This window comes from Rhinopithecus roxellana, chromosome 13, assembly GCF_007565055.1.
Source record: "Rhinopithecus roxellana isolate Shanxi Qingling chromosome 13, ASM756505v1, whole genome shotgun sequence".
Lineage (NCBI taxonomy): Eukaryota > Metazoa > Chordata > Mammalia > Primates > Cercopithecidae > Rhinopithecus > Rhinopithecus roxellana.
In genome coordinates, this window is record NC_044561.1 from 35,405,652 (window position 1) to 35,427,595 (window position 21,944).

Consider the following 21,944-nt stretch of genomic DNA (forward strand, 5'->3'; position numbering starts at 1 on the left):
AGAGATGGGCTGGCTGAGCTCACGGATGACAGCAGTTTCTTATCTTGTTAAATAGCGGCTTCAGTAATAGGTCAGGTTTGAGCTTTTTTGTTTGTTTTTATTAGAGACAGCATCTCGCTCTGTTGCTCAAGCTGGAGTGCAGTGGTGTGATCATGGCTCACTGCTGCCTTGATCTCCTGGGCTTAAGTGATCCTCCCGCCTCAGCCTCCTGCATAGCTGGGACCTGGTGAAGCACGCATCACCCCGCCTGGCTCCTTTTTTTTTTTGAGACAGAGTCTTGCTTTGTCGCCCAGGCTGGAGTGCAGTGGCGTGATCTCGGCTCACTGCAAGCTCCGCCTCCCGGGTTCACACCATTCTCCTGCCTCAGCCTCCCAAGTAGCTGGGACTACAGGCGCCCGCCACCACACCTGGCTATTTTTTTGTATTTTTAGTAGAGACGGGGTTTTACTGTGTTAGCCAGGATGGTCTCAATCTCCTGACCTCGTGATCCACCCACCTCGGCCTCCCAAAGTGCTGGGATTACAGGCGTGAGCCACCGCGCCTAGCCTCATTCTATTTTTTATAGAGATGAGGTATCACTCTGTTGCCCAGGCTGATCTTGAACTGGCCTCAAGTGATCCTCCTGCTTTGGTCTCCCAAAGTGCTAAGATTACAGGCGTGAGCCACCACACCAGGCCCCAGGTCAGGGTTAAACTCAGAGTTTCTGACTCCCAGTCTGAAACTTTTTTCTGGGCCTCAAACAATAGGACAGAGACTGTTGGGTGTGGGTCAAACTCTGCTCCTCCCTAGGAAGGAAGTCTCAAGCTTGGCCTAGGCTTTGAGAATTCTGGGGGGCAGAGCGTGAGGTCCGACAGGGGCTGTTGTGGCAGGCAGGGTGGCTGATTTGTTGTGTGGGTGCAGCCAGGAGTCAGCGGGAACGTTGAGCCTGGTAGGGAGAGTGGACCTGCACTGAGCTCAGTCAAGACAGGTGGGAGGCTTGGCGGGAGAATACGGTTGAGTCCTGATAGGACTGGACCCCAGGGCAGGTTTGGATTGCCATTTGGGCTCTGAAGAGGAGCGGGGGGTAGAGTCTCCGGGGAAATGGGGTCTAGGAAGAGGAGGAGCAATGAGAGGCTGGTGGCAGTGACCGGGTCTCTGTTCTTGAAAACTGACAGATTACTCCTGTCTATGTCCAGAGCTAATGGGCAAAGCTTTAGTGTCATAGTTGGGTAGCCAGGCATCCCAGGCCTGAGGTGTGGAGGGTTGGGGATGGTGGACAGGGGGGACAGGTAAAGGGGATGCTGGTCCTGATTCCCTGCGCCTTAGTGGGGCTGAGGGCACAGAGGGAAGTAGCGAAATATATCTGTGAACTTGGTCACTCTGCTGAGCCTATTTCTTCTTGGTTTGTTAAATGGCAAGAATGATGAGATATGCATGTTACGGGGACTTAGTAGATAATAGCAGTTACTATGCTGGGAAAGCCAGGATCCTTTGAAAAGAACCAGCGCTGCCCTCCTGTGATGTCCTTCACTTACTCATCAAGTAATTGTGGAGCACCTAACAAGTGCCAGGTGCTGCAGGAGGTGAGGAGGTGGCGCACTGAGCAGGACCCAGCAGTCCCCACCCAAGTGGAACGTGAGGTCCTGAGTTCAGGCTCCCTGACCCTGGCCACTGTTGAGGTTGCCACGTGGACCGAGAGCGAGAGGCAGGGCGGGAGGAGGCCGTGCGGCGGCACCAGGTCACCTTTTGCTCTTCTCCCACCAGGTTGAACCGGCCGCTGACCCTCTCGGAGAAGATCGTGTATGGACACCTGGATGACCCCGCCGGCCAGGAAATCGAGCGGGGCAAGTCGTACCTGCGGCTGCGGCCGGACCGTGTGGCCATGCAGGATGCGACGGCCCAGATGGCCATGCTGCAGTTCATCAGCAGTGGGCTGCCCAAGGTGGCCGTGCCGTCCACCATCCACTGTGACCATCTGATTGAGGCCCAGCTCGGGGGCGAGAAAGACCTGCGCCGGGCCAAGGTGAGTGGAAGGTAGCCTTGGGGGCAGGCAAGTGGGCAAGACTGGGCGAGAGGCCTCACTCTCACGCTGGAGTAAACCAGGGCATTGCCTGCGCATTCTCACAGTTCTTTGGATTGGTCTGCTTTTAAAACTTGAGTTTACTTTTTACTCTTTCTAAAACTACCACTTGCTCATTGTGTTAAAAAATACAGAGGAAGCCCAAAGAAAGTAAAAATCATCCTTGACTTTCCCACACTACAGGTCCTTTTTCTGTCCTGTTGGAAGATGATTAAATCCTGCCAGGTGCTCTGGAAGGGGCCCTGTCTGCCTGAGCCGTGCGGGGCGCATCTTAGCACAGTTTGCCAGCATCCCATCTGCACCCACTCCCGCTCTCCTCTGACCCTCCGAGGACCCTGTCCAGGAAGTAGGCCTGCTAGGGTCACTATTTGTACATTTGAGGCGGCAGTGGCACCATACTTGAGTTCTGTAACTACATGAGGGCACGATTAGGGCTCAGCGCTGATCTTGGCTCCCACTCTGGTGCTCTCTCACTGAGGAACCTCCTTTGGGGACCGTTCTTCTGTGAGTTTCGCTTAACTACATGGGGGTGGCTGTATGCCACGCCGAAGGCTTTTCCCTACCCTTCTATGAAATCGAGTTCCTGCTCCTTCCCCCAGGCTCAGCTTGTGGGAGTCTACTCTTTGTGGCAGCCTACTCTTGGCAACAGCAGGCCACTCTCTCCCAGCTCTGGGCCTCTGCACTCTCCAACCCCTGCAGTGGGAGTGAACCCCCTCACGGGGAGGGGCGTTGGCAGGAGCTGAATGCTGGCAGAGCTGCGGCCTGTGGGCATGCGATTGAAAGTGCTCTGGCTCCCGGGGTCACCATGGCTCAAAGCCTCCCAGACCCATGGGAAACACTCAGGGCGGCGCTCTCACTCAGGCCCTCTCTTCTACCCTGGCCCCCTGGTATGTATCCTGGCTCCACAGTGGCTCTTTCCACTCAGCTGAAAGGACAGTCCTGCCTGCTGGCTGGCGGTTTCCACATTAGCAGCAACACTGGTGGGGGTAATGTTACAGGAGCTCCCACAGTGCCGGGAGCTGCACATGGCCAGGAACGTGGGTCCTCTTCAGCCCTGGGGACAGCTCCCATAGCAGGGCCACTGCCTTCAGGGGCTGGTCCTCTGCTTGCTTTATGGGCTCAGAGTCAACCTTCTGGAGATGAGATTCACGGTCATAGGATTCAGAGCTCATTCCCTCATGCATTCAACAAATTGAACATTCTTCATGTGCCAGGCACTGGGCTAGGTACTGAGGTTCAGTGTGTTCAAGTCAGGCAGGGGCCCTGCCTTCAGGGATCTGCTTGGAGGGGTGGATGCTAAACAGTGGCCGAGGTAGGTAACTGCAGATCTGGGTATGTGTTAGGAAGGGAAAGTGCAGGACTTGGTCAGTGTAAAAAAGAGGTCTAATTTAGATGTTGGGGGAAAGAGATAGCTTCTTTGAGGATGTGACAGATAACCTGAGGACTGAACATATGAGTTGCATTGACTGGAGCAAGAACATGCTAGAAAGAACAGCATTTGCAAAGGCCCTGGGGCAGGAAGGAACTTGATTCTTTTGTGGCAGTGAGAGGGGGACTGTAGTGCAGGAGCTTTCTGCGTTTGGAAGAGCGGGTGGTGTGAGGTGGGGAGGGGCAGCCAGGGACTTGAGGGCTCTTGGAAGGGCTGTGGTCACCATCCTCAGAGTCCTAGAATGGTTTAAGCAGGGAAAGAGTATGGTCTCTTTTTTTTGAGACAGAGTCTTGCTCTACCCCCAGATTGGAGTGCAGTGACGCAATCTCGGCTCACTGCAGTCTCAGCTCACTATAACCTCTGCCTCCTGGGTTCAAGCGATTCTCATGCCTTAGCTTCCCGAGTAGCTGGAATTACAGGCACCCACCACCATACCCAGCTAATTTTCATATTTTTAGTAGAGACAGGGTTTCACCATGTTGGCCAGGCTGGTTTCAAACTCCTGACCTCAGGTGATCCACCCACCTCGGCCTACCAAAGTGCTGGGATTACAGGTGTGAGCCACCACACCTGGCCTAGAATATGGTCATCTTTGCATGTATTTGTAAAGTGTCCCTCTGGCTAGGGCTCAGAGAGGCAGTGACCTGTTTAAGGTAACAGAACCAGAGAGGGATCCAGGCTGAGTCCAGGCCGAGACTCTGGCACCAGTCTGGGGTCCTCCCACACCCCTTCCTCACACTCAGCACAGACGTATAGGCACATGTGCCCAGACACAACCACAGCCTCCTGTCCTGGATACCAATTTCATAAGTGACTGATTTGTAAATGAAAAAGCCAGTGTATTAATTATTAATTGGAAAGAGACTGCTCTGGAAACCCACGTTCTTTGCCATTCTCTTATCTGGGGGAGCCCAGTGGGCCTTCAGAGGACGCACACTGGTCTGGAGTTTCAGGGAAGGGGTGTGTGGTTTGAGTGTATCTTATCAAGGGTCTGAGGGCGCTGGCTGGGGTCCCTTCTCAGAAGCATGGCTCTCCCATGCCAGAGGCTGGCAGGTCCCATTTCCTAGTTCCGCCTTTGAGGCTCGGTAGAGTCCACTAGAGTCCCACCCTTTTGTCACTGGGGTCAGTCTCACTTGTCCAGGGACCTCCCATGTCTTCCAGATAAATCCTGGCCTCACATCTGCCGTGCAGTGGGCCCTTCCTGTCCCCCAAGGAAGCTTCCTTCGGATTACAGGCAAGATGGCTACAGCCCGTGTCATCATTTCCTTTTGCTGAAACCTCCTTTTCAGAACAGTGGTCCATTCGACAGCCTTCCATTTGGGCCCATCAAACACATTAGCAAGAATTCAGCACTTCTGACAGCCAGACCCCAGTCCAGGGGGCTCGCTCAGGTGTTGCCTAAGTCTGGGATCTCCAGCAAGTTATTTCAAAAAAAGCCTCGGAGGTTTTTGTTTTGTTTTGTTTTGTTTTGTTTTATTTGTGAGAGAGTCTCACTCTGTCGCCCCAGGCTGGAGTGCAGTGGCGAGATCTCGGCTCACTGCAAGCTCCGCCTCCCGGGTTGACATTATTCTGCTGCCTCAGCCTCCCGAGTAGCTGGGACTACAGGCGCCCACCACTATGCCCAGCTAATTTTTTTTTTTTTTTTTTTTTTGGAGACAGAGTCTTGCTCTGTCGCCCAGGCTGGAGTGCAGTGGGCGGATCTCAGCTCACTGCAAGCTCCGCCTCCCGGGTTTATGCCATTCTCCTGCCTCAGCCTCCCGAGTAGCTGGGACCACAGGCGCCCGCCACCTCGCCCGGCTAGTTTTTTGTATTTTTTAGTAGAGACGGGGTTTCACTGGGTTAGCCAGGATGGTCTCGATCTCCTGACCTCGTGATCCGCCCGTCTCGGCCTCCCAAAGTGCTGGGATTACAGGCTTGAGCCACCGCGCCCGGCAATTTTTTGCATTTTTTAGTAGAGACGGGGTTTCACTGTGTTAGCCAGGATGGTCTCGATCTCCTGACCTCGTGATCCGCCTGCCTCGGCTTCCCAGAGTGCTGGGATTACAGGCATGAGCCACCGCGCCTGGCCTGTTTTGTTTTTTTGAGACAAGGTTTTGCCCTGTCACTCAGGCGGGAGTATAGTGGTGCAATCTCGGCTCATTGCAGCCTTTTAACTCCTGGGCTCAAGTGATCCTCCTGCCTCAGCCCCCAGGTAGCTGGGACCACAGGTGCACGGCTAATTTTTATTTATTTTATTTTTATTTTTATTTTTTGAGACAGAGTCTCGCTGTCTCCTAGGCTGGAGTGCAGTGGCACGATCTTGGCTCACTGCACCCTTTGTCTCCCAGGTTCAACCAATTCTCGTGCCTCAGCCTCCCAAGTAATTGGAATTACAGGTGTGCGCTATCACACCCGGCTAATTTTTGTATTTTTAGTAGAGAGAGGGTTTTGCCATGTTGCCCAGGCTGGTCTTGAACTCCTGACCTCAAGTGATCTACCTGCCTCAGCCTCCCAAAGTGTTGGGATTACAGGCGTGAGCCACCATGCCCGGCCACCGTGCCTAGGCCAGGGCCTGCCTCTGCACTGCTGGCCTCAGCTGGGGACTTGAGTGCCACAGGGACTCTTGGCAATTATTTAGACCAGTCCCTTCTCCAGATAAGGAAACTGCGACCCAGACCAGGGCAGGGACTTGTTCCAGACCCACCACCCTGGCCAGGTGTCACAGAACTGGGGCTCCATCTCTGCTCCCCTGTCTTTCTCTCTGGCACTGCTAGTGGAGAGTGGGCCAACATCTAAGCTCTTTGAAATTATTTTTAGAAGGTCTCTAAGAGAGGGCCTGTCTCCAGTGCCAGCATTTCAGAGTCAGAAGGGAGGCTAGTGGGGTGGGGAGGGATTGGTGAGGGTCACCTGGACACAAACCATGTTGCTAACACCCGATTATTGATTTGTTTCAATAGGACATCAATCAGGAAGTTTATAATTTCCTGGCAACTGCAGGTGCCAAATATGGCGTGGGCTTCTGGAAGCCTGGATCTGGAATCATTCACCAGGTAAAGCTGGGCTCAGCCTGCTGTCCCAAGAGCCCAAGCCAGAGAGTATGTTCCAGGCCTATGGGGGCAGGGGGTTCGAGGCCCAGGGGGGCTGAGGGGAACTGGATGACATCTCCATCAGTTCTTATGGTCTTCCTTCTTTGTTTTGAAACTGATTTTCATTATGTCATTATACGTTCTCATTTTCTGGGTGAGAAGTTAAAATAATCCCTCCTAACCACCCAGGTAACCAGCATGTTAAGTGCGACATGTTTCTTTCCACATTGTCTTCTGGGCTTGTATTCAAGCATCTGTATACCCATAAACTCTCATACAGAACATGGTATTATTTTGTTTTTTTTCACAAGTGTCACCCCTTGTGGCATGCATCGCTGACATTTGATGAACCCATACAGTGTGTCAGGTACTAGGCTGAGCACTTGAAAGAAAGATATTCGCCATGCCCTGTGAGGTAGGTGCTTTTACTATCCACACCCTACAGAGGAGGCAGCTGAGGCACAGAGGGACAGCTAGCTGGCTAACTGTGGAGCCAGGACCTGTGGGCAGGAGGGCTGGCCTGGAGCTAGTGCCCCATGTCACTGTGCTGCTCTGCCACCTTCCTCACCCCCAGAGCTCTTTCTGCTTCTGCACGTGGCGCGCTCCTCGGATTCTTTTTGGCTCCCTCATGGTGTTCTGTAGGGTGGAGGTACTATAGGTCATGTGGCCGTGTCAGCCAGGGACTCTGCTGAGGTGTCCCAAGGATGGGTCTTCTTTTGGTGGACAGTTTCATCTCTGGAAGTACAAGTGTGAACATGTATATCCTGGGGAGGCAGGTGCTTCCCTTTCTTCCAAGGGCACTGTTACAGACCACTGACCTGGTTTGTGTTCATTTACATCCACCCTGGATGTATGAAACCTGCCTCTTCGCACCTTTGCAAAGTGACCCTTCCCCCCACCTCATCGCAGACCTCACTGTCCGGGCCTCCTCAGGGTGTGCTGAGCAGGCTGTAATCTGACCCCGCATGGGCCCCCAGCACTGCCCTGCTCTGAAACCAGAGCCAGCAGGGGATCACTTCTCTGCCCTGCCCAACCGTCACTCTTGCCAGGAAGGGGCTACCTGGGAATGGCCATTTGCAGCGGCCTGTGGGGACTAGAAAGCCCCTCTCTGCAGCAGGGTTAGGGAGTCAGGCAGACCCAGCCTTGGCTTTCTGTTAGGAAGGGCGCTGCAATGCAGGTGTCTCCCTTTCTACTTCAGTACAAATGCCCAGACCTTTTTTTTTATTTTTTTTTTGAGACGGAGTCTCGCTCTGTCGCCCAGGCTGGAGTGCAGTGGCCGGATCTCGGCTCACTGCAAGCTCCGCCTCCCGGGTTTACGCCATTCTCCTGCCTCAGCCTCCCGAGTAGCTGGGACTACAGGCGCCCGCCACCTCGCCCAGCTAGTTTTTTGTGTTTTTTAGTAGAGATGGGGGTTTCACTGTGTTAGCCAGGATGGTCTCGATCTCCTGACCTCGTGATCCGCCCGTCTCGGACTCCCAAAGTGCTGGGATTACAGGCTTGAGCCACCGCGCCCGGCCGCCCAGACCTTTATGGCAGCTCCTGGGCCAAAGTTTGGAGCCATGAGTGATGGCAGCTCACACCTGCCACCGGCTAGCTAAGTATACAGCCTCATGTGTTTGTTTCTTTAAAAAGAAAATGCCCAGGGGCCATGGGAGTCCTTTGCAGCTTTACTTTTCTTCCCGCCTTGATGTCATGTCATCAGCAGCCTCAGTCCACTAGGTCCAACCCAAACCTGAACCCCTTTCCCTCCGAGGAGTGCTCTGGCCCTGCGTGGCCCGCAGACCTTCCTCCACGTCACAGTTTTCTGGTTCCTCTGTGGAGCCTCCCCGGCCCTTCCCGTGCCTGGCACAGTGGCTTCCAGTGGGATCCTCTGTGGGATCTCTTCACATTATGTTCCCAGCATGTGCCAAGTGCTTTCTGCACTGGATCTTGTGCTCTGTGGTGACAGGGACTGTGGCTTACTTATTCCTCTCTAGCTCTGGGTTTGGGACCAGGTCAGTACAGAATAGGTCCTTAATGTACATGTGTGTTGTGTGGATGCATGGCTGAATTTCCAGGTGTAGTTCTAGGCATTAGTCCTTCTTCCCAGCCACAGACTGGGGAGCTCACTGTCACGGCCAGCGTCATTGTGACACCTTCTGCAGTCCTCATGTCTGCCTGACCTCTCCCCCGGATGTGGACCACATGTGTCTACACGGTGTAGACGCCCCGAATTCTGTGTGCCCAGCCTTCATGGATGCGGCTTTTACAACGTTGAGGCTCTTTAGGGATGTACTAGTCTTAAATCCTTGTGCATGGCAGCAGCAGTTCTTCGCAGCCAGGCCTTCCCTCTGCATCCCCAAGAGACAAGACCCTTTGCACCTTAGAGTCTGCTGGGCAGATCTTGGCCTGAGGCAGAGGCCCTGGGGTTTCTGTAAGATGTCTGGGAGCACTGGTGGGTCCTGAGAGTTCACAGAGCCTCTCAGACCTCTCATCTTATGTGTTCTTCCCCACATCCATGGGTGGGGCACTAACTCCATCTGACAGATGAGCGGCAGAACCTCAGGTGAAGGCTTTTGCTGCAAAACAATAAATAAAAATGTCGCCTCCCCCAGGCACTATTCCATGCCTCATGGACAGGATCTCATCCAGTCATCAGTGATGCAATGATGTGAGCACGATTGTTAGCTATTTTTTGATAGGGAAGCTGAGCTCGGAGAGGTGAAGTGACTTGTCCAAGGTCCCACAACAACTAGTACGTGGTGGGGCCAGACCTCAGACCCCCGCACAGGATGCCTGGCTCAGGGCTTGCCCGGCAGTGTTCTGCAGCTTCAGGGCGCTGGTGCCTCAGAGGTGCCTGGATGCCTGGGCCACACTCGGGTGTTGACCCTATACCTCTGCTGCCTTTCTTATCAAATGTTTTGGGGGAAGTGCTCCCCCCAGCTGGGAGGAGCGCCTCAGTGAAGGGAGTACTGTGAAATGGGACAGGTGATGAGACAGGGTGGCGTTGTCCCTTGAGCAAGTCACAGGGGTTCTCAGAGCCACCTCTAGATGCTGAAGTGGACGAGGCATCACCTATTCTTTTCAGTTGAGGAAAAATTAATAGCTTTGTGTACCCATTGGGGCCCCAGGACTTCTTCCTCAGGGATCTTGTGGGGCTGGAGCCAGCTCCTGGAAGAATCGCTCACCCCGATGAGAAGCCAGGTGGGGACTCTCCACACCCAGGATGAGGCCAGGCCTGGGCCCATCACAGGACAGTTTCTCTGGTTCTTGTCACATCCTGGGGTCATGGTGGTGTGGGTGTTTGGTTACTATGCTACAAATGAGGAAACTGAGGCATGGGACAGCATTCAAAGGCCCAAGCCATATAGCAGGAACTATCAGAGCTACTCAAGAGCCCAGGCCGCCTGTCTCCCAAGGCTCTGACTCTTCTTGGCCACCCTGGAGACCGTCTGGATTAAACGGGGCTGCTTCCACCAGTTCTATCCTGGGAGAGTGGCTGGCCGTGGTTGGGAGGCCCAGGGTCAATGGGGCCGTTTTGTAGACCCCTTTTGGGCCTCATCTCCATACTTGGCTGAGGGTTTCTAAATATTAACATCTTGGATTATTTTTCAGATTATTCTGGAAAACTATGCATACCCTGGGGTTCTTCTGATTGGCACTGACTCCCACACCCCCAATGGTGGCGGCCTGGGGGGCATCTGCATTGGAGTTGGGGGTGCCGATGCTGTGGATGTCATGGCTGGGATCCCCTGGGAGCTGAAGTGTCCCAAGGTGAGGGTGGGGAGGGACTCATTCTGGGCTGGCTTCAGGGCGGTGGTTGGTGGGGATGAACAGGAGACGATGGGACCCAGGAGGAAAAAGGGAACAAGTCAAACTCGAATCTTCTGGGAGGGAGGCAGAGACCAGTAAGCAGCAATGGGAATGGCAGCAGGCCCATCCTGACTTTGTGGCTGGCACAGGCACACAGGGCCTCTGACAGCCGCCTCACCCCATCCTGTCCAGGTGATTGGCGTGAAGCTGACAGGCTCCCTCTCTGGTTGGACCTCACCCAAAGATGTGATCCTGAAGGTGGCAGGCATCCTCACGGTGAAAGGTGGCACAGGTGCCATCGTGGAATACCACGGGCCTGGTGTAGACTCCATCTCCTGCACTGGTGAGGAAGGCGGCCAGGCGGCGTGGCCCCTACCCTGTGCTGGGCCTCATGGGTCTCCAGTTGGGAGTAGAAGCAATGAATGGCCTTCCCTTGAGAATCTGTCTCTTCCGTTTGGGGACCTGGGATAGACAGAGGTAGAAGGAAAATTGGAGACAGCATTAGAGGTTGTCTAGTCCACACCCTCATTAAACAGATGAAGAGACTGAGACCCCCATCAAGGCTGCCAGTGACTTCCTGTGGCTACACACAGGAACCAAGTCAGCTTCTGCGACTGGGCCCAGGCCATAGCACTAGGCCACCTTGGGTGATCTAGACGAATCCAGAGAGGACAGAGGCAGTGGTGGGAATGGGCAGAGCGAGGGCTTCATTCATGAAGCAGCCGCAGGCCCACATTCTCCCTTGACTGAAGTTCGAGCTTCACGCACTTCCCTTGGATTAGAGATTGGTGCCTGTCAGCCTCCAAGACCAGGTAGGAGCCGGCTGCTCCCTGCCTGTCACTCCTGGTGACCTGGCCTCGATGCCTGGCCCTCAGAAATCCAGGGAGACTTGCAACAGTCCAGACGTCCCAGCTGCTTGCCTGGGCTCCCTGGCAGCCCTGCAGAACTCTGGTTCCCCTGCAGTGATGGGCTCACTCCCACCATGGGACTGCTCAGCCGGGAAGTTGGTAATAGGCCCCTACCTCCGTCCTAGTGGCTCCTGAGGCAGGGGGCCTGGTAGCAGCTGGGGTACCTGTGAGCCCCACCAGTTCTGTGACGCTTTGTGGTCCAGACAGTGTGTATCATTTCAGTTTTGTTTTTGTTTTTCGGGACAGAGTCTCACTCTGTCGCCCAGGCTGGAATGCAGTGGTACAATCTCGGCTCACTGCAATCTCCACCTCCTGGGTTCAAGCGATTCTCTGGTCTCAGCCTCCTGAGTAGCTGGGATTACAGGTGTGTACCATGATGCCCAGCTAATTTTTTTGTATTTTTTTGTTTTGTTTTGTTTCAAGCTGGAGTCTTGCTGTGTCGCCAGGCTGGAGTGCAGTGGCGCGATCTCGGCTCACTGCAACCTCCGCCTCCCAGGTTCAAGCGATTCTCCTGCCTCAGCCTCCCAAGTAGCTGGGACTACAGGTGCATGCTGCCACACCCTGCTGATTTTTGTATTTTTAGTAGAGACGGGGTTTTACCATGTTGGCTAGGATGGTCTCGATCTCTTGACCTCGTGATCTGCCCACCTTGGCCTCCCAAAGTGCTGGGATTACAGATGTGAGCCACCTCGCCCAGCCTGTATTTTCTTTTTTTTTTTTTTTTAAGTAGAGATGGGGTTTCACCGTGTTGACCAGGCTGGTCTCAAACTCCTGACCTCAGGTGATCCTCCCACCTCGGCCTCCATCGCTGGAAAACTTGAGACACAGAAAAATGTCTCCACCATGGTATGGCTGAAGGAGGGTGGGCCACCAGGCAGAGAGACGGAGACCCGAATGCCAGCATCTTCATGTGCTTTATGGCATGACCTTGAATCTCTCTGAGCCAGTTCCTCCCTTGCCAAAAAGAATAGCAACTGGGCAGTGTCTGGCCAGGTCAGCCTTCAGTACGTGGTGTCTGTTTGGTCTCTTGAGCGACAGGCTCCAAACTTGCAGCGCAGTGTGTGGGGGCTGAATCTTCACCTGAGTCCTCTTCACTCTACCCAGCAGCCACCCTGAGCTGGGGCCCTGAGCTCTGGTCCCCATGGCCTCCCCCCTCACTGGCCCAGGTTTTTGCCCAGGGCCTCAAGGAATGAGTCGGCCCGCTATCACCACATCTCTCTCAGCGGGGAGAAGCGATGCAGCTCCCTGGTGTGAAGATGCGGGTGGCCGCGTAGCAGGTGCATGGGACCATGGCCTGACCACCAGCCAATGCCCAGAGCTCTTTTGCTCCACAGGCATGGCGACAATCTGCAACATGGGCGCAGAAATTGGGGCCACCACTTCCGTGTTCCCTTACAACCAGCGGATGAAGAAGTACCTGAGCAAGACCGGCCGAGCAGGTGAGCTGGCGGGGGCAGGCCCGTGTGGGTGAGGCAGGCCCGTGTGGGTGGGACAGTCACATGCCTGCTCCTCCCCAAGACAGAGCTATGCCTTTGCCTGTAGGGCAGGGGCCCTTAACCCAGTGTCTCCAGACAGGCGCCTTGAGGCTCTGAGAAAGCCCTGAAAAGGTGCGATATGTTTCTGAGTGTCTGGAGCTCTCTCCAGCTTCTCAAAGGGCCTTGGTGTCTGAGTTCAAGATAGCCCCATCTCAGGATGGGAATTTCATTTTCCCTGGAAGATGGCTGAATGCCCGCCCTTCTCGGGCTGGTCCCTGCTGTCCACTACAGGAAGCTCCGGAAATTACAGGGATCACTTCTGTTGATAATTCCTGACCTAACGGGAACATCTGGAAGGAGAACCACCTTCCCAGCCTCCCCTGACAACTTCCTGAGGCTCTAGCTTGGCTTCTTTGGAGCTCAGAGGGCACTAGCACCTGTGAAGGGTGGTGCGTGGGGGGAGTGAACGAGGAGCCAGAGACCAGGGCCCATGGGGAGAGCCATAAGCACGTGGAATCCTTGGAAGGTCCTTCCCTTTCCTTAATGAGTGACTGCTGCTTCAAAACCCAGCTCTTCACTTCTAGGACACCCTCCCCGGCTCTGAACCTTCATTGGTGCTCCTCCTCTGTGTCTCCGTGTCCCTGATAGCTCCTGCACTAGGGTGTGAGCTCTGTAAGGGCAGGGACAGCAGCCTTGGTTTCTTCATTGGCCTAGTCAGCGCCCCCGGGCCTGGTGTTTGGCAGGTGTTGCGGTGGGTGGTGAGTGAACGCTCAAGAACAGTTTCTGTTTCGCGTGCTCCATCCCCGTCCCTTGTTGATTTCAGACATTGCCAATCTAGCTGATGAATTCAAGGATCACCTGGTGCCTGACCCTGGCTGCCATTATGACCAACTAATTGAAGTTAACCTCAGTGAGGTGAGGAGACAATTGGGTTTAAGAAGTTTCTTAGAGTAGGGGGGAGCAGGGCGGGTCCTGCCCGAATACTGAGGGCCGGGCGGTGGTTCACACCTGTAATCCCAGCACTTTGGGAGGCCAAGGCATGTGGATCAGTTGAGGTCAGCAGTTCCAGAACAACCTGTCCAACGTGGTGAAACCCTGTCTCTACTAAAAAAAAAAAAAAAAAAAATAGAAAAATTAGCTGGGCGTAGTGCCATGTGCCTGTAATCCCAGCTATTCAGGAGGCTGAGGCAGGAGAATCGCTTGAACTCGGGACACAGAGGTTGCAGTCTGCTGAGATTGCACAACTGCACTCCAGCCTGGGTGACAGAGCGACACTGTCCCCCCAAAAAAAAAAGATTCCAAAAGCAACATTGAATGGGAGATAATGAACTTAGGAAGACGACAGCCTTGATTCATTCCATTCCTCTGCTGTCTCCTAGCTGTGTGACCTCGAGCACAGCATGTCACTTCTGAGCTTCAGGTCCTTCATCTCTGCAGAGCAGAGCTGAGCCCAGGCTTGCAGGGCTGGAGGGAGCCCAGGAACGGGTGTGTGCAGAGCCAACTGCTCAGGTCTTCCCTGTGATGAGGTTTCAGTCAAGAGAAAGTCGTTGGCCTCTCTGTGGGGACGTGGTGGGGCAGTGAAGGAGGCTGGCCCCGCTGCAAGGTTTCTTCCCTCCTCTCTTTTTTTTCCTTGCATGTCTGTTTCTTCAGCTGAAGCCACACATCAATGGGCCCTTCACCCCTGACCTGGCTCACCCTGTGGCAGAAGTGGGCAAGGTGGCAGAGAAGGAAGGATGGCCTCTGGACATCCGAGTGGGTGAGCACCTTCCACGCCATCTGTTTAGCAGGTCTCAGGGCCAGTGGCTCTGCCCAGAGCTGTAGACAGTCACCTGTGCCTACTGTGTGGCACTTGCTAAGGTGGGCAGTTTCTGAAATGGGTTTAGTATTGAGATATTATTTTTTCGGCCAGGGGTAGTGGCTCATGCTTGAAATCCCAGCATTTCAGGAGGCCAAGGCAGGTGGATTACTTGAGTCTAGGAGTTCAAGACCAGCCTGGGCAACATGGAAAAACCCTGTCTCTTAAAAGAAAATGCAAAAATTGGCCGGGCGCGGTGGCTTACACCTGTAATCCCAGCACTTTGGGAGGCCGAGGCGGGTGGATCAAGAGGTCAAGAGATTGAGAGCATCCTGGCTAACACGGTGAAACCCCGTCTCTACTAAAAATACAAAAAATCAGCCGGGCATGTTGGCGGGTGCCTGTAGTCCCAGCTGCTAGGGAGGCTGAGGCAGGAGAATGGCGTGAACCTGGGAGGCGGAGGTTGCAGTGAGCCAACATCGCACCACTGCACTCCAGCCTGGGCGACAGAGTGAGACGCCATCTCAAAAAAAAACAACAAAATATACAGTTGTCTGTAGAAGTTATAAACTGACACGTGAAAAGAGGTTTCTATACTGTCTGGCCGAAAATAAGGGCAATATAATGTGTTTGCCCTTATTCATTGAAGCAATTTTAAGAAAAAAAATCTTTGGTGGCTTAATAATTAGAAAGTACATCCTGGCTAACATGGTGAAACCCCATCTCAACTAAAAATACAAAAAATTAGCTGGGCGTGGTGGCGGGCACCTGTAGTCCCAGCTACTCGGGAGGCTGAGGCAGGAGAATGTCGTGAACCTGGGAGGCGGAACTTGCAGTGAGCCGAGATCGTGCCACTGCATTCCAGCCTGGGCGACAGAGCGAGACTCCGTCTCAAGGAAAAAAAAAAAAAAAAAAAAGGAGGCTGGGCACGGTGGCTCACGCCTGTAATCCCAGCACTTTGGGAGGCCGAGATGGGCAGATCACGAGGTCAGGAGATCGAGACCATCCTGACTAACACAGTGAAACCCCGTCTCTACTAAAAATACAAAAATTAGCCGGGCGTGGTGGCGGGTGCCTGTAGTCCCAGCTACTCGGGAGGCTGAGGCAGGAGAATGCCGTGAACCCGGGAGGCGGAGCTTGCAGTGAGTGGAGATCGCGTCACTGCACTTGAGCCTGGGCGACAGAGCGAGACTCCGTCTCAAAAAAAAAAAAAAGGAAAGTAAATTACTGAATTAATAAAAGAAATTATCCTGGCTGGTTGCATTGTCTTTCGTCTGTAATCCCAACACTTTTTGGTTGGTTTTTTTTTTTTTTTTTGAGACAGAGTCTTGCTCTGTCACCCAGGCTGGAGTACAGGTGGTGTGATCTCAGCTCACTGCAGCCTCTGCCTCCCAGGTTTAAGCAATCCTCCTGCCTCAGCCTCCTGAGTAGCTGAGATTACAGGTGCCTGCCACCACTCCTGGCTAATTTTTGCATTTTTAGTAGAGATGGGGTTTCACCATGTTGGCCAGGCTAGTCTGGAACTCCTGACCTTAAGTGATCCACCTGCCTTGGCCTCTCAAAGTTCTGGGATTACAGGCATGAGCCATTGTGCCCAGCCAATCTCAACATTTTGAGAGGCTGAGGCAGGAGGATCATATTTGATCCCAGGAGTTCAAGACGATCCTGGGCATCATGGTGAGACTTCGTCTCTATAAAAATAAAAATTTTTGGCCGGGCGCAGTGGCTCAAGCCTGTAATCCCAGCACTTTGGGAGGCCGAGACGGGCGGATCACGAGGTCAGGAGATCGAGACCATCCTGGCTAACACGGTGAAACCCCGTCTCTACTAAAAATACAAAAAAAAACTAGCCGGGCGAGGTGGCGGGCGCCTGTAGTCCCAGCTACTCGGGAGGCTGAGGCGGGATAATAGTGTGAACCCGGGAGGCGGAGCTTGCAGTGAGCTGAGATCCGGCCACTGCACTCCAGTCCGGGTGACAGAGCGAGACTCCGCCTCAAAAAAAAAATAAATAAATAAAAAATTTTAATTAGCCAGGTGTGGTGTTACCTGTGGGTCCCAGCTACTCAGGAGGTTGAGGCAGTAGGAGTTGCTTGAGCCCCAGGAGTTAGAGACTGCAGTGAGTAAGCCATGACTGCACCCTTGCACTCTAGCTTGGGTGACAGAGCAAGACCCTATCTCAAAAAAAAAAAAAAAAAAAAGAAAGAAACTATCTATATACACAGTGTGATGTTACTCAGTTTTTATAGACTTTTTAAAAAGAACTCTTATTGCCCTAATTATAAAACAATCTTTAAAACCCGGAAAATAATAGAAAGTGTAAAAGAAGAAAAATAGCATCTCCTATCAGTGCCAGCCCATCAAGGATGGCTGTTCATATGTTCATATGAGCCCTCTGACGTGGCTACACATGGACATGATATTGCTGTAGAAGGGGTCATAGTACTGATGTGTTCAGTGTCATGGCCAATGACTGCAGCGTCTTTCTTCAAATCATGCCAAGTAATGAGCAGCGTGTCCTTTATTGCTGGGTATTTCGGTTGCTTCCAACTGGTCTCTGTTAAAAAGTCTCTGGCCCAGCCCAGATGGTGAACTCTTTTGGCCAAGTCTGGATAATTTAAGGTCAGGTGGAGACCTCTGCTCACAGTCTCCTCCTGACTCTTAACCCCACCACCCACAATGCACCAGGTCTAATTGGTAGCTGCACCAATTCAAGCTATGAAGATATGGGACGCTCAGCAGCTGTGGCCAAGCAGGCACTGGCCCATGGCCTCAAGTGCAAGTCCCAGTTCACCATCACTCCAGGTTCCGAGCAGATCCGCGCCACCATTGAGCGGGACGGCTATGTGAGTGCCCATATCCCCCTGCCTATCTCCCTGACCCCATGCTGAGTAATGCCTCCAGGTGGCACAAGCCCACAGGCCTGTTGGGCCGGGGCTGGTGCAGGTCCCAGTGGCTGCCCTGGGGTTCCAGTACAGCACTTCGTCCTGCAGCCACCAAATCACCCCTTCCCATCAGACTCTCACCTACCCTTGACATTCTGTCTTCCTCTTTCCCTGGCAGGCACAGATCTTGAGGGATCTGGGCGGCATTGTCCTGGCCAATGCTTGTGGCCCCTGCATTGGCCAGTGGGACAGGTAAGAGGCACATCTTTTGACAGGACAGCCCCTTGTGCACAGGGTATGGAGCCCCAGAAGTTGGAGGAGGAATTATTGGGATTGAGAGAAGAGACTCCAGCCAAGGTCTATAGCTCCAGGGACTCTTGCCCATTAGAAACCTCTGGCAGACATGCCTGGAAAGTGGGGCTGGGTGAGGAAGAGCCCTGCAGAGGCACTGGGGGGCCACTTGGCTAAAGCCTGGGCTGGCAGGAGGAAGCCAGCGTGGCCTTACCCTAAGGGACACAGCAGAAACTCTGATGGAGCCGTTTGAGAGGAGGCAGTGGCTCCAGGTCAGGAAACTCAGACCTTGACCGAAGCCTTGCCTCTGCCTTACGTGTGGTTGCAGGCTGGGCCCAGTGATCCTGAGGTTCCTTTCTGCTCTGTGTGTGGCCCAGCGAGGAGGCAGCCCTGGCAGGGCATCTCCATTTTCCCTCGGTAGGAGCTAGGCTGGGCTGCGCTGCGGGAACCCAGCTTACCTGTTCTCGGCACAGGCCAGATGACAAGGCCAGATATCCCTAACCCTGTTTCCTCTGACCTGGCAGGAAGGACATCAAGAAGGGGGAGAAGAACACAATCGTCACCTCCTACAACAGGAACTTCACGGGTCGCAACGACGCGAACCCCGAGACCCATGCCTTCGTCACGTCCCCAGAGGTGAGACCGCCCAGCTGCACATGAGCCTGGGACGGCCTCTGGGGGCTCCTGGCGGGTCAGAGGAGGAGGCAGGAGGAGATGGGGACTGGGGCCAGGGTTGACATCGCAGGGCAGGGGTCATCCAAGTGGAAGCCAGGAGCCACAGGTCTTCCCAGCCCCAGGCGCATGCTTGGTGCTTCCTGCCTGGGGCTCCCTGGGTCGTGGGATTATGAGATATTTATTCAGTGCTTATAAGCATGGAATTTGGAATCTCCTAGGACTGCCTAGGACACATCCCAGCCCTGCCTCTAACTTGCTGTATGAGCGTGGCCAAGTCACGCTTTGTGTCCCCATAATCCTTGGGATTACCTGGGAAAGTGTGTGGGACACATGCAGTTTCCGACCACAGGTGGGAGTTCCACAAAAGCGAGGCCTTGCCATCGTTCCCGTGGCCAGAACGAGCCTTGCTCTTGGCGGTATTCGGCCCTGGCCATGACTGGCACATGGCCAGGCTCTCTTGACTTGGTTGTTTACCTGTGTGTTCTACAAATACTTCCTGCTAAATGGATGGAAGAATGGCCCCTTCCATGTTTTTAGCGTCCTCTGCACTGAGGGGCTTTGCATCACAGCGGCACTTCTGCGCCAGGCCCCTGCCCCCTCCAGGACAGCTGTGAGGACAGGACAGCACGCCGGCCCCGCCCTGCTGGGATGGGTGAGGCCGCACTGCCCTTGGCTTCCTGAGTCCTCTGCAGTCCCAAGGCCCTGTGGTCCCAAAGATCATCCTGCAGCTCTGGCCTCTGAGGAACACGGGTCTGGGGAGAACATGGAAATTTCCTGGTTTCCTGTCTCAGTTTTGGTCTAGGCTTCTGGTGGGTGCAGGAGATAGGAGTGTCGACTGGTGCTGACCAACATACTGGCCACCTCCATTTCAGATTGTCACAGCCCTGGCCATTGCGGGAACCCTCAAGTTCAACCCCGAGACCGACTACCTGACGGGCACGGATGGCAAGAAGTTCAAGCTGGAGGCTCCGGATGCAGATGAGCTTCCCAAAGCGGTGAGCGCCCGTGCCCCTGAGGGCTCTGCTGGGTGCTGTGTGGCCATAGCACTTCCTTCTCAACCTCACAGCACCTCCTGTGCAGGCAGGGAGGGCGCTGCGAGTGAGAAGGGAGCAGCTGTGTTCCCTGGGAAGGGAGGTGGGGCCCGGGGAAACCTACCTTCTGAGAGTCCGTCTTTGTGGGAACTGAGGACTCAGCACCCCACACATCCCCATCCCCTGCTGCAGGAGTTTGACCCAGGGCAGGACACCTACCAGCACCCCCCCAAGGACAGCAGCGGGCAGCACGTGGACGTGAGCCCCACCAGCCAGCGCCTGCAGCTCCTGGAGCCTTTTGACAAGTGGGATGGCAAGGACCTGGAGGACCTGCAGATCCTCATCAAGGTCAGCAGCATGGGGATGGCATGACAGCCCCACCCTACCAGGGCCCCCCGTCCCCTGAGCATCGGGAAGGGCCATGAACCTGGAGGAAGTGAGCAAACAGTCAAGTCGCAGGTGGACGATGAAAGGGAGGTTTGGCTGCAGAGCAGAGAGGGTATCGCAGTCCAGCGTTCCCCTTCTCTGTGGCCCCGAACTGGGCAGAGCTGATCTGGCCAGCCTCCATCTGGGGCCCTCAGCCATCCGGCAGCAGTTGATCAGAGCCACCTCCAGCGGGTGTGGGCAGGTGAGTACAGCTTAGGCTGAGCTGGGACAGTGTGTGTGATTACACAGCAGGCTCCACACCTGGCATGTCCACACAGGCTCTGGAAGCCGTGGATGACTCCCGCCCCCACAGTTGCACACCTGTGGATAGGGGATGGCCTGTGTTTGGCACTAACCAAAAACAAGTCTTTTTGGTGTGGCCAGAGGCCTCCAATCTGTGTCAGATATTAATTTATGCTGTTTATTAAGGGGTCTCCAGGCACCACTATGACAGAAAAGACTGATCAGTCATCAGCCAGGACCCAGGCATGTCCCGGGCTCCTGTGTCCGGCATGAGGTCGGTGGCTGATCTTGCAGCCAAGGCCTGAAGGGTGAGCGAACATTGACCTGTCCCCACTTTGGGTGAATTGCCCCAAAAGGGAGACTGAGCAGCCAGAGGCCTTTGAGAGGATGAGTGATGGGCTGGCCGGAGCCCATGTGGCCTGAGGGTGGAAGCACCAGGACCACAGAACACGTGTCTAAAACCTTGCCTGCCTCTCATTCCTCTGTCACTCGTCCTGGGCCCCAGAGCCTGCTGCCTGCCTCTGGAGGGCTTGTCATCCACCCCTCTAGGGCCATGCCCTGACCTCTGTCCTCTCTACTCACCACCCAAGGTCAAAGGGAAGTGTACCACTGACCACATCTCGGCTGCTGGCCCCTGGCTCAAGTTCCGTGGGCACTTGGACAATATCTCCAACAACCTGCTCATTGGTGCCATCAACATTGAAAATGGCAAGGCCAACTCCGTGCGCAATGCCGTCACTCAGGAGTTTGGCCCCGTCCCTGACACTGCCCGCTACTACAAGGTGGGTCAGAGTTGATGGGGGCGGGCAGTGCCAGTCGCCACTCCTGAAGGGGCCTGGAAGGCAGGTGCAGGGAGGACATTAGGGGAATGGAAACTAGGAAGGAGGCCAGCTGAGCCCAGAGGGGACTGCTGTGGAAGGAAGGAGAGGCCTGCGGCCCCTCCCTGTGGCTGAGAGGGCATCAGGCCCAGGTCTGGTGGTACAGCCGGGTCCCTGCACCAGGAGGAGTTAGTGAGAGCAGCGCTCAGGAGATATCTGGCCCGAGACCAAGATGAGGAAGGGGGCCGGCTCGGGAAGTCAGAGGCCAACAGGCTCAGAGAGGGGGCTACATGGGGCCTCGCAATGAGCAGGCAGAGAGGTCTGAGGCCAGTGCCAGGGTCTGAGGTGATTGGACTTGTTCTGCTTTGAGAAATGAACAGAACAAGTCCTGGCCCAGCCGGGTGAGGGGACTCTGGCACTTCCTGGTGGCTGGATGGAGCAGAAGGTGCTCCCAGGAAGGGGCGCCTTGAGCTTCACAGATGCATCTTGGGTGGGGCCCCGGAGGCTGTCCCTGTCTCACCCCCACCTCCCTCCACACACACCTGCCTCCCTGCCAAGCACCAATGGGTGGGTTCTGTCTTCTGTGCCACTGCAGACGGCCAGGCGCCTCCGTCCCCTCGGGGCCTCGTTTGGGTCTCATTCACCCAGGCTTCACTTGCCCTTAGGCAGCAGGTGAGGAAGGGCCCCTCCAGCCCCTTTACTGGGAGCCTCAGGATGCCCAGGTGCCAGGTGGGTGAGGCCAGGCAGGTGGGGACTGCCTTGTAACCTCACCCCCGCTTGCCTGACAGAAACATGGCATCAGGTGGGTGGTGATCGGAGACGAGAACTACGGCGAGGGCTCGAGCCGGGAGCATGCAGCTCTGGAGCCTCGCCACCTTGGGGCCCGGGCCATCATCACCAAGAGCTTTGCCAGGATCCACGGTGAGCTGGAGTCTGCACCTGGGCCATCTTCATCCCATCCCTAGTGACCAAGGTCATTTGCCCTTCCTGTGGCTGAGTTGGGCCTGGTTCTAGGCTCTCTCCACTGCAGCCCACAGGCCCGTCAGCCTCTCGCC

At 54.9% G+C, this 21,944-nt stretch overlaps 1 protein-coding gene across 1 annotated transcript in view; it reads left to right on the forward strand.

Moving 5' to 3' along the window:
* The window catches only part of ACO2 (aconitase 2), a 66,206-nt gene extending 44,352 nt beyond the window's left edge, over positions 1-21,854 (forward strand). Inside the window, exons 3-16 of the mRNA XM_030915314.1 lie at positions 1,744-2,002; positions 6,425-6,517; positions 10,148-10,306; positions 10,538-10,688; positions 12,588-12,692; positions 13,552-13,643; positions 14,379-14,484; positions 17,209-17,366; positions 17,584-17,657; positions 18,221-18,332; positions 19,244-19,366; positions 19,595-19,750; positions 20,662-20,853; positions 21,678-21,854. Coding sequence (XP_030771174.1) covers positions 1,744-2,002; positions 6,425-6,517; positions 10,148-10,306; positions 10,538-10,688; positions 12,588-12,692; positions 13,552-13,643; positions 14,379-14,484; positions 17,209-17,366; positions 17,584-17,657; positions 18,221-18,332; positions 19,244-19,366; positions 19,595-19,750; positions 20,662-20,853; positions 21,678-21,854 — 1,957 coding nt within the window. The remainder of the gene's footprint in view (positions 1-1,743; positions 2,003-6,424; positions 6,518-10,147; positions 10,307-10,537; positions 10,689-12,587; positions 12,693-13,551; positions 13,644-14,378; positions 14,485-17,208; positions 17,367-17,583; positions 17,658-18,220; positions 18,333-19,243; positions 19,367-19,594; positions 19,751-20,661; positions 20,854-21,677) is intronic.
* Positions 21,855-21,944: the final 90 nt, after the last annotated feature.